The 12584-nt window shown below is 39.7% G+C and overlaps 1 protein-coding gene across 3 annotated transcripts in view; it reads left to right on the top strand.

Annotated features, from left to right (window-relative positions):
- The window catches only part of smoc1 (SPARC related modular calcium binding 1), a 48517-nt gene that overhangs the window by 18867 nt on the left and 17066 nt on the right, over window positions 1-12584 (top strand). For 2 of the 3 annotated variants that reach the window (XM_035674318.1, XM_035674319.1), the window contains exons 4-8: window positions 2379-2491; window positions 2678-2777; window positions 5862-5909; window positions 8077-8166; window positions 8653-8733. In XM_035674318.1, coding sequence (XP_035530211.1) covers window positions 2379-2491; window positions 2678-2777; window positions 5862-5909; window positions 8077-8166; window positions 8653-8733 — 432 coding nt within the window. The remainder of the gene's footprint in view (window positions 1-2378; window positions 2492-2677; window positions 2778-5861; window positions 5910-8076; window positions 8167-8652; window positions 8734-12584) is intronic. The other variant, XM_035674320.1, reaches the window with a different exon arrangement.

Below are 12584 nucleotides of genomic sequence, written 5' to 3'. Positions count from 1 at the left end.
AAATAAAACTCACCAAAACTGCCTTGGTCAGTCTTTCCACTGTTCCAATAATTATCAAGTCTTGATGGGTCAAAATAAATCCTTAATTCGCAGAGTTAGATGTGAAAATAATGTGGCTCTACATGCTGTTTTTAAAGCTAAATAAAATTATAAATATTGCCCATCACAAAAAACCCCAACAAGAAGTGGTGGACTGATATATTCGCCCAATTCTGCTCTAAACACCTCTGAATCTGATCAAGACTCCTACAAACATGGAGTGATCACAATGTGATAAGCTCAAATGATAGATTGTTCTGTGTTGCCAAAATTCAGAATCAGCCCAAAATTTTCACCTGAAATAAATTTGTAGCTAACTGTAATCTATTCTTACCTTGAAGACTATAAACTGTAAACTTAGAAAGCCAAAGAATACACTGATTTACTTGAAGAGCATGTTTAAGATGTTGCAGCTTGGACCCAATGTGAACACCAGACCGTTTGGGGAAAAGTGGAACTGAATGAGAAGATGTCTTTCATTTTCCGCCTTTCTGTAGGCGTGTAAGTTTTTACAGACCAGGATCACACACTTCCTCAGTCTCTGGATGCCAGCCACTCAACAACAGCAGAGATTGATAGGTCTAGAGTCAAGGTTGGAACTTGGCATTCCCCCCCCTTTTTTTCAGCCCCACTGTCCATTAGGAAAACAGCAGTCTCAACCAAATCCATTTTTGGAGTGAAATTTGTTCCCTCTGTATGTTAATACGTGGTTTTGTTTCATAATGTCTGTGGTGTGCCAAGGAAAGGAAAGCTGGGCAAAGCTCACACAATGTTACAGATGCGGCAGGTCTGTTTTGTTGTAGTGAAACTCCTGCTTTATTTAAGCATGCAGTTCATGAACCGATCCTTGTTTACAATGGCAAAGTCTGGCGAAGGCTTATTGAGGTGTGCGTGAGATTCAGGTTAAACACAACAGATAAATTTAACTACAAGTCATATAAATTGTTAACAGGTACAACAAACAACCACAAACAACAACAAATACATGACTATAGCTATTACGACAGGCAGGCCTGTTTATTATTATTTAGCTGTGAATAAACCACATGGGTGGAGTCAGTCATCATGAAGCAGCTCATTAAAATGATGTTTGAGGTTACATGTCAATCAATCTTAAAGTGTGGATTTTTCAAATGGTGGATATGAATTTTTGCAACAGTACCTCAGTGGCTTGCTTTCCAAATTAAATAAAGAAACAGATATTTGCATGTAACTAACAAGCACAGACAAGCATAAGGCAAGACATGATGAAGAAACTGCTAACAGCCTCTGATCATGAATTTCCAGACATCAGACTTCAGGCTGTTGGTTGTTGTCTTCAGTAGGACACTGGACTGCATTGCTTGTTCTCCTTAGGACATGAGCACTACACTATTTAATTAGACTTTTTTCTGAAGTAAGACTAAATATGAAAAACAAAGTCCACGTTTATAAATTCACGTAACCATGTCTGACCATCTCGTTGACATCATCACCCAGTTCTGGCTCTGTCTGTCTTTTACTCGGGAGGAGACAACATGTCTGTCTCCTCTCAGGTCCAAAAGATGACTTTTTTAAACTTTTATTTATTCAGGGCGAACGTTTACCCAAAAGTGGAGGACTGCGGTCACACTGGTCAGCTCCATGGTGTGAATGTGTATACACAAAGAGTTGAACATGAAGCTCGGCTCCACAGGAGCTGTGAGTGCAATAAAAACAGTCGTTGGTGATGGGATTTTAAATCAGTGACCAGCTGGTGTGAAGCCCACTTCATTCTCTGACCTTTCAGTCACTTCCATCTCTGTCCCTTGAGAGTAGGTCTGGCTCATCAGAACTGCAGGAACACAGGCTCACTTTCCACTGACATTTCAAAATATCAGTGTAGAGCACATGACGCACTCAGCACTAACAATGTGGTGCTCATAGTCTACCTCTGGCACTGGTGATGGTCAGTGTCAAGGACTGTGTTGTTTTAGTATATTTTTGAATGGTGTAATAAAAGGTCTTTGACTTGTCTAGTCACCATTCTGTGCTAAAAACTCGTAAAAGGCTGCTCGTCATCAGGAAAGAAAAATATCCTGATTGGAAAAATTACAAAAAAAACTAACAAACGGTGCAGAAAGTGAATGAATAATGCTTTTCTCCCAGTACATCTATCAAAAAGGTGCCCTTGAGCAAGGCACTTAAACATCAGACGGTGCTTGCTGGCCAACAGTAGTAAACTGTGGTTGTACTGGTCAGCTCCCAGGCGTGAACAGGGTGTTGTTGACAAAGAACACACGTCTGAAGTAAAAAAACAGCAGGAGTGCTTTGCATTGTACGCAGTGTATGAGAGCCGGCTGTCTGTCAATCTGTTACAGATGCAGGTCAGTCCAAGTGTCGTGTTGAAAGGAACCAGGCTTTGGAACAAGCCAGGAGACCTCAGGAGTCCATGTTTATCCCAGAATGCAATGAGGATGGAACATTTGCCCAGGTCCGTCTCGCTTTTTGAGTTTTTTACTCTTCATCTTTCTCTTGCTTTGAACCATTACCTTCACATCACCCAAGGGATCAATTTAACTTCACTGACTGTGTTCTTCACCTTCCGCTGTATTTACACTCAATTATACTAACAAAATCATGTATATGAAAAAGTTATTGTCATTTTTTGCCTCTGCAGGTCCAGTGCCATACTCTGACAGGTTACTGCTGGTGTGTCACCAGTGACGGCAAGCCAGTCAGTGGCTCCTCTGTGCACAACAGGACCCCGGTGTGTTCAGGTACTGGGGGGAAACCAGCCTGGCAACCTGTGGATGAAATGTCCAGAGTTTTTCAAAAGAATCTTTAAACGATTGTCCCGTAAAAAGGTTGCTGACTCTGCTGCCAACACAGCTTTTATCTGTCCTACCTTAGTACTGTGCAAATTAGTGATTAGAGTTATTCCTGGTGCATTTGTGCAGCTCTACTTCAGAGTAATGTGTAACAGGTTGTATGACTAACGCTTCGGTAGAAAGGTATGATGTTTCCCGACAATTCTTTAGAAGGGTGGAGAAGCTGCATACAGTAACAAGCCTTTAAAATTTTCAATGGTGGCTGTATTTGTAGGATCTTGGAGCCAAGAGTGCTTGGAAGCCAAGTCACTGGGGTTTGGGCTATTTAACTTTCAGCATCTTTAAGAATGAGATGTTTTTCAGACTTCAATAACAACTGGAAATATGTTTTCTTCATAGGCTTCAGTTCCCCATCAAAGAAAAGATTGAGAACGGATGTGTTATATTAGTGTACTGTACAGTACATTTGAGGAAGATCTTAAATTGAGTCAATTATTAGTGAATCTGAAATGAATGACTTTAAGAAAACCGGACTGTGTTGATGAGTGAAAGCAGCCTTTGGATTACAGTTAAAGAAAGTCCGTCCTGCCACACTGTGGGCACATGTGTATTACATGTCATGTGGCGTTTAGCAGGTGCGAGGTCAGTGAGAAGGCTAATGGCCATACATCCAGGGGCCCCTCGGGCCCTCTCACTCCCCCCCCTTGTCTAACTGCTCTCAGAAGGCTGGAGGAGAAGAGCGGGGTTCTCCACACTCATCCTGGATGGGAACACTTTATGATAATCACCATCATTTTCCCTCAGAAGATAATACACATGGGTCTTTGCCAGAATTGGATTGCACAGCCACTAGAGCATATGGTGCAAATTTTGTGTGGAGAGTGTGGTGAGAGTGGTCACATGCCCCGCTGAAGCTACTCCACAGACCGCCAGAGGCTTCCCGCTCTCTGCCTATCTTTTTCTCTCTCAATTTCTTTATCTCTCTCTCTGTCTCAATCTTCCGTGCCATTTTTTTTCTCTGTATTTCCCACTTGTGCCTCTAATCACCTGCATAGTTTGCCTTGGCACCTGCTGTGTTTCAGTCCTATGACAGAATCATAGTTCATAGAAGTTCACAAAAGGAGCATGGTTATGTATCCATTCATACTAGAAAACCACACTGCTTTTTCCATTTATGAACGCATACTAGTAGTAGAAGTTCAGAGCCAAGCTCAACTTATTTTGTTATTTCTGCACCAGATAGGAAAATTTTTCTGGAGCATACAATTTATTGTGCATCTAGAGAATGACTCTTCTGTGCACAACAGGACCCTAGTGGGTTCAGGTATTTAACAAAAACTAAAAAACAAAAACAACAAAAATGTTATTGTTTGTCTATGTGATCTGCTGGAAGCAAGTTAACAAAGTTCATTCTACTTTTGTCTTACAACTGACCTCAAACTATGATGTATCTCTTTTGTGCAGACCATACTTTAGCAGGGCAAGGATAACATTAGCTTCCTCCATTTGGGATTCTTCGGCTCAAAGGTCACTAATGTCGAGATGGTTTGCAATAGGTCAAACTTACCAGATATGAACTATAAAAACATAGACTATAAGCCAATGCTCTACACAGATTTTCTTTACCTCTGTAAATCAATCTAGTGATGGGTCTGTTGAAGTTTAAAAAAATGAAACAGTCTGGGCTCAAATTTGCTCATCAAGAACTCACAAAGACACTGGATGCAAATGATGTTGATGATGATGTTTGCTGCAACCATTCGTCAGTTAGTTAGTAGGAAAATAATTAATTGGAACTATTTTGATAATTCAATGTTTGCTGGTTCAAGCTCCTTAAAATGCAAGAATTTGCAACTTTTCTTTGTCATATATGACAGAAATTAATCTGAAGGCATGTGGCTGTTTTTTTAGATTAATTGATAAAGAAAATAATTATTAGTTGCAGCTGTATTCCAAACAACAACAAAAAATCCTATCTCATGCATAATTAAAGAATAACTTAAGATCTGGTGTTGTGAGATCTAAAAGTGTCTACCAGCACTTAATGGAAGAAGTCTGTTCAGATGTCCAGGTTTAAATAAACACCTTATGAAATTCTTTAATGTAGTTTAAAGCACAATCTCTACCTGTCTGTCCTGCATAAGATCCGATATCTTCATTGTTTCTTGCAAAGGTATGTATGACACTGGAACCAGAATCTGGGCACTATAAACCTGATACTGCATACAGCTGCTACAGTCGTACGTGCCCAACTTTCCTCCCCTTACGTTCCCTTTCCTCTCAGCTGACAACAAATAACCTTTACTGACATGCTCAGACGCCCGTGTACACTATGACCCAAATCAATCATCTCACATACATTTGCAGGAAACTTCCATGAATTTATGGGAACTCATGCTGGGACAAGTGGAATGTCAGGTAGTAAATTTCCTTCCAGTTGCCTTCATTCAAAATTTCCCCCCTTTGCCCTTCTATTGTAATTGGTTGCACTTTCTAATTAAGCTCTTTTCTACCATGCATCCATGCATGAAACCAACTACCTGCATGCACCAAAGAGAATGTTATTTGGAAATGTACAACTTGATTTCTTTGATAATGTTCCACGGAAGGTGACAATCACACTCAGGTTTGCATTAGTCAGTGTTAAGATAAAGCAGCAAGCCTAATGTTTCAATGTGTGCCTGCTATCAACTAACAGAATGTACTCATCAAACTTTGACAAACCTCTGCGTCTAACTCTAAGTCAGTACGTCAGTGGGTTGTGTAATCAGTGGGAGTGATGTTTTTCTGTTGGCCTGTGTTGCCTGTGTTATGTTGGGACAATCAAATTTAATTCTAAATCATAAGATTGCTGTTAAGAGACTCAAGCTCTTGCAAAATAATTTATTTGAACTAAGGTGGTAAAAAAAGTTATTCTTTTGCTCCTAAAAGGGATAAACTGAATTTTGGAATGAAATTCTTTGAATGTTCTCGAGGAGTTGTTGCTGCTGTCTGGTCTTTGTTTTGTACATGTTATGTCTTTTTCCTTTACAGGGTCAGTAACCGATAAACCCTCCGGGCCACCGAACTCTGGTAGAAAAGGTGAGTTGAGATCTGCTGTAGGTTGTGTGTGCATGTGTCAGTGCTTGTATTTGTATGAAAGAGACAGAAAGAGAGCACAAGTTCAAAATGTCTTTTGACCTGATTTTTTTTCCATCTGATCTGTTCAAAGTCCATATTTGTGCAGAGCAGAACGGCACACTGACGTTTCACTTGTAACTTTAAGAGGATTTAGATGATGAAAATGGTCTTTATAGTTACATATTGGATCTTAAACTAGCAGTTTTTTTCTTTGGCATGTTAGCATGACAGTTATTGACAAATACTGCAAGTTACAGAATTTGTTTCAACATGCATCATCAGTGTGTTTTACATGGAGAAAGTTGTCAAAAAGAAATCTGTAGCATATCTGCAGGAGGTTGTTTGACCCAGGTTTGCACTTGTCTGAGACCAACCGAGTAACCATTGTATTTTATTTACAGTTTGACCAGATCAGGTCAGTTTGACCTCAAGTGTTCCAATTTGCTGACAAGCCATCTGATTTAAGGACTTACTGTAGTGTTTATAGAAAGTCATTCTACGGTTCTCTGTGGTTTGCTGTTGATTGAATTATTTCCTAAGGAGTGTTCCAGATGCTACAAAACTGCACACTGGTGAGTATTCTAGGTAACTGAATTCACAGCATTATCTAAGGTCCATTACAACTTATCAGTTTCTTACACAGGACATTGACTCCCGTCAGAATATATTCTTTAACCCATGCATTAATGTAAAATGTGACGTTTGGGGCATTTTCCACACATCTGACTGAAAACATTTTTAGATTTTGTCTAAGAGCAACAGTCAACTTTGATAGTGAATATAGTAAATCTTTGTCACACAGTACTGTAGCTGTGGCAAGATGTTTGACTAAAAGATTAACCAAACATCACTTGAAAATAACAATAATAAACAAGTTTTGGTTGCCAAAATTAGGACATTTATAAAGAGTCATTTAAAATACTTACTGATTCTAATGTTTTTTCCCTAAAGCATACAGCGTTCAAGAAAACTGAGGATGAAAGAAAGAGTCTGACAGTTTATTCAGCCTTCAGCTCGGGAGCCAAGTAACCCAAAATTGAGTTTTCGCAATGTTTAATTGTAATGAACAGTTGTAATATGGTGATACAGTAATCTTTAATGTAACTGGTTGTTAGTATGCCATGTGGTTTACATGATCCAACTGAGAAACACTGTATTAAAGGTACTGCTAGAATACGTGTTCAAAGTCAAGTCAAAATTCCTTATTATGTACTCTTTGTACACACATTTATATGGTGATGCTACAGCAAAGGCCATGGGGTCATTAAATCCTAAAGTTTTTATCCACTAGAGAGAATGCATGTTTTATATTTCTCAGTACAATGCAGGAATAAAGTATGGAAGGAATTTTGGGTAGATTGTGGCAGTACAGGAAATATCAGATGGACCTATACACAACAAATTTCTGCAAAGTCTGGACGTCTGTTTCTGCGATGTCCTTCTCATGGATCAAAGCGTGGCTCAAGGACAATTTTTGAGACGGTGGAACTAGAACAACAGTCAGACCATCCCCAAAGTCATTTGAAATTATCTTCAGGAAACCATCACTATCACTGCCAAATTTCAACGCATCCTGGCGACTTACTGAGATTGTACCAGTGATTTGGAAGTCGCAAACAATTGGCCAGCTGAATGAACCAACATCGGTATCCTTAGTGGGAGAAATCTTATTTTGACAATCAAGAATGATGAAGTTCACGTCCGTCCCTTCATTTGTTCAGAGGTCTGTTCATCTCTGTGTTTGGATTAGTTGTGGGTGGGCCTTTCTGTGCCTATCAACACATACTACACCTGCACTGCACTCATGCGGGTCCTGATGGGAGGGGGTGGGGGGGGTCTCCTCATGTGAGTGTATGTATGTGTGTGTGGTTTACAGTGCACTTGTGAGGGAGTGTGATAAATGTGCAGCTTGATCATGTTGGTGTGAGAATGTCAGTGTGAGGAGTTGATTTATTGGTGTGTATGTGAGAGATGTAGAGCCACATGTGGGTGGTCGTCCTCTGTTTTTCTATTATTCAATCTGTCTGTCTGTCTGTCTGTTTTTCTATCTGTCTTGGCCGGGCCATGTGCAAATCCCAACCATTCAACAGTTCTGGAGAGTAGATTGTATTAACCTCAATAATGGTAGTCTCTTTCCGTTTCTTTCTCACCCTCAACCCAGATGATGGCTCCAAGCCAACGCCCACCATGGAGACTCATGTCCCCCCTGAGGGTGATGGTAAGTCTCCTCTAACTACTCCTCTAACTACTCCTGTAACTATTCCTGTAACATGAGGTTAAGATGGTCATTTAGCGCAGTTAGCTAAGGTGCATAGCATGTATTGATACCAACCACCTTGAGTTAAAATGCAGCTCACAAGATTTCTCTTTTGTGTACTTTTAAGCTCTTGATCCCCAGATTGTTCTTCACTCCAGTGTAGTTTCAGTGTGTCAAACTTTCAATATTCAAACTCAAGATGTAATTTCTTAAGAATGCACCATTATATCAAATGGAAAACTTTGCCATCAAAGAAATACCAGATGACAAATTTGATAGTTTTGGAAGTACGGGGATCTTGGCTGCAATTTTCATTTTGGTTTTGTGGGTAAAGCTTGGCTGTGCAAATGTTATGAAATATGCAGCTACTGGTGGATACGGCACGGCTGATCAGGTCAAATAAAGCTTAGTTGAGATCATCATTGCTCTGTCTTCCTGTCATTGCAGAGATTACTGCTCCAACACTGTGGATAAAACAACTGGTTTATCAGATGGATAGGCAGAACAGCTCCACTTCCAGGAAGCAAGGTGAGACAAAGAGACCCATCCTCATTCTGAGAACTTCACGCATATATTTTTTCACTTAATGTTTACAATGACAGTCAACACGGTACCTATAGACTGCCAACGCAGAGCTGTATCTCACACAAGTGGCAGTTTTTGTTTCTGGGAAGCCAGTGAGGGATTATATTACTAATAAATCCACATGTCCTCCCAGTACAACCCTCTACTCAAATATCACCCACCAAATGTTTTCAGGACACAATTATTAGCCACATATTGATCTTAAGATGACTACAAAACTATACCAGAGAAGTAGCTCAAACCTTAAATACTGTGAACACAAAGTATCAACGTAACTGGTTTCAAAGCCACTACTTTAAATGTAAAACATTTCCAGTTTGAAGACAGCCCTTCAATGCCGGGATTATATTTCTTGGTTTCTTTCCTTTGGTGTAATTTGTTTAGCTTTCTCTGTCTCCTTTTCAATTATGCCTCGACATGTTCACTACCCTCTGGGCAGCCGGGCGGCTTTCACGCTTCTGCAGCAAGTCAATAATGAATGTGGTGGGGGCTCAGTGTGCGTCTGTGGATGTGTGTGTTAGGGTTGGATGGATATATTGGTTAGCTGATATATGGGACTGGTGCTTGGCTTTTATTAAGTAGTCTGCAGGGTGTGCATTTCATTTTTTGATTTGCACCTCTTGATGTATTTGTGTTATTGTTCAGTTTTGCTTTGCTCTAGTAATGTTTGGCAATGTCTTCTAGAGAATTTTGTCCCATAGTTAAGGCTAATCAATTTAGATTTTGCTGAAAATACACAGGTTTTTCAAAGTTACCAGACTGTTTAAATAGATTTTCAGTTTTTTGTGTCCCCAGCAACAAAACGTTATGATCAAAATAGATAAATTACCAAGGATGATTCATTGTTGGCAGGGTCAGCCTTTAAACACAAACTGTAAAGTGTATATTTTTTGAGTGCTATCTACATTTATTAATATTTTGAAGAAAAATATTAAATGTCTACATATTATATATTAGGATGCAAAGTTAGCTCTTTCCTACACAGTATAGCACACAAACAGTTGATTGTAATATGTTTCTTAGTTTTTTGAATGATGGAAATGCGGCAGGGGAAACTGTGGTAAGGGGTGCATTGAGGATTGTATTTTAGATGAGAAATATTAACTGTGACAGCTCTTTGAAACCTCTGTGGAAACACCAGCTTCCTGTTTCCAATTAGCATCCGGTGTCCTCAAAGTACACGCGACAAGGCCGTCTGAGGGGGAGATGTCATCACGGTTGAGACATGAGCGATGTGTGTGTCTGTGACTGCATCTGTATGTGATTGCATACAGTACTGTATGTGTATTTGTGTCACGAAAATGTTGGGAAGTAACAAAGTACTACTACTTTACTAGCACAGCTGTTCTTATACTTGAGCATTTTCACTTCACTATATTTACATGATACCTGTAGTTACTACAGTAATTAGTTCAGATTTTCACATTTTACATCCAACAGAAGATGAACTCATTCTTTTTGTCCTTCCTTTCCTGCTCTACCTGCCTATTTTGTTTCTTTGCATCCTCAACTGACTGTAAAACATTAAAATCCTGAAAACCTTCCTGTTCACTCAACTCTTCTTCACAGCTACTACACTGACCTCTGATAGAGTACATTCAATTAGAGTTGAAACAATTTCTAGATTAGTCGATTAGTCGATTGACAGAAAATAATCGTCAGATTAGGTTAGTTGCAGTTAGTTTTCCTCAAAGGACCAGTTTGTAGAGTTAAGTGGAATCTAGCAGTGTAGTTGAAGATTATAATTGACTCGTTTCACTCTCTCTTCAATATTTCCAAGTGCGAGGTAGAAATTGAAGCCATGGAAGGAGACCCACAGCGTCTGTAGATTAAAAATGGCTCATTCTAAAAAAGGTAACATTTATGCCAATAGAGCCTCCCTAAATGTTACACACTGGACCTTTAGGTAAACTTTTAAAACCAGGACTTTGGCTTTTAACCTGGAATTTATTTTTTACTTCAGCACAGGATTTGAATACTTCTTCCATCACTAGTGTGTGATTTTGTGTGTAAGTTGTGTTATTGGGAAGGCAGTTTGCTTCATTCCCTTGATAGATGCCAGTATTTTAGGCCCAAATCCAGAGAGTCTGAGGCTGCAAGCAGACAGCTGGAGAGATAGCCTGAGATAATTACACAGACCTTGCTTTCTTTCTTTTCTCCTTGCAAAAACTGTTCCAAAGTAGAGATTTGGTGCAACAAATCCTCAATATTTAAACTCCTCAGTATCAGAACCTCTTTGTCTTTCACTCCCTACGTGCTCAGAAAGCAGCTCTCCATAAACTACTTTATTCATTTACTGGCTCCGTGTCTCTGGATACCCCATAATTATGATTGAGAGAGATGCGGAGATTGTGTTAGTGAAACGTGTTTGCTTAGGCAAAGCAATGCAAAGTCCATTCTTCAAAATGATTCTTTGTTGCCAGACTCTGACATGCTGTTGTTCCAATGTTGTAAGGAGGGGGAAGCGCTCTGTCATGCAGCTCATTTATAAAAGTGTGCAAAGAACCAAAACCTGCCACTCGGCGAGGCAAACAAAAGAAAAACAAAATGCTGAAGGGATATAATGCGATCATGTAAACTAAAAGCATGATTTTGTATAAAAATGTGCAGTTTCAAAGGAGATTTAGTTTCTTTCAACCCTATTTTCTAGTTTGAGGCAGCATGCACTTGTGTTTTTGACTTTTAAGTACAATAAGCGCTGACAGTAATGCATAACGACTGCACATGCTAACGAATGACGTGTTGAAAAGCACAATTGTCGCAAATTACATATGCATTTTATAAGCAAACTCTCCTTCATCTTTGGTTTTGTTGCACTCTAGCTAATAAACACACACACATGCACCTACATACCTACTCACAGAGTTCCCCTATTACTAACATTTCCGCTATTTTAACTGCAGAGAAGGCTTGCTAGAGACAATATTGCAGTGATTAACCCACAGCTGAAAGCCATTGGAGTGAAGCGAAGAGGAGAGAGCTCTGGGTGGGGTGGGGGTAGGTTCAGAGAGGGAGGTATTTGGAGAGAGAGAGAATGCAGAGAGAGAAAGAAAAGTGAAAGAATGAGCGACAAAGGCCTAGAGAGGTGGGAGGAAAGAGTGATAAAATGTATATGATAAAGTAAGAGAAAGAGAAATCAGGGAAAGAGAAGATGACTTAAAAATAGTTTCACTTGGTTCGGAGCCCGGAGGACGAGGGCCAAAGTGAAAGGCATAAAATGGGACAAGCCTGTTCTCATCAAAGATACTGCATCTTTTGTCCATTATCAGTTTGCCCTGAAGAAAAAATTACCACAACAACGAGCAAATTGTTACAACGATTCCTGACATCCACTTGTGTGGGTTTCTTTTTTTCAGGACAATATTTGTTTTCTGAGGGTTTGTGTTTCTCATCATTCAGTTCCTTCCAGGGGAAGAGAAGTAAAATTGAAAAGGAAACAAAAATAAAAAATAAATAGAGCAGAAATGCAAGGCAGGCAAAATGTCGTAGATTGAATTTCAACTCCATACAAAACTGAAAGGATTACATTGCAAGCGTCCAGCCTTTTTCCATTTATATGTATAAAAACAATTTTCTTTTGGGAACCCTAGCGCCTGGCGCCAGCATAACCTCTGTATAATAAACAGTGCTAAATAATTTGGATGTGAAGGAGCCTTGGCGAGGACCAGAGCCACAGCACAGCGCTAAGAACACTTGAGTGTGAGTCTTCGCAGGAGAAAAGTGTAGGGACACGTTTAGTTCTCTGTTGGCAGCCATGCTCAGGAAACATGAACCCCCCCCCCTCACACACACAC

The sequence above is a fragment of the Morone saxatilis genome, unplaced genomic scaffold (genome assembly GCF_004916995.1).
Source record: "Morone saxatilis isolate NCDOM2014 unplaced genomic scaffold, NCSU_SB_2.0 Contig3, whole genome shotgun sequence".
Lineage (NCBI taxonomy): Eukaryota > Metazoa > Chordata > Actinopteri > Moronidae > Morone > Morone saxatilis.
The sequence above is the reverse complement of the archived record's forward strand: the minus strand, read 5'-3'. Positions and strand labels throughout refer to the sequence as shown.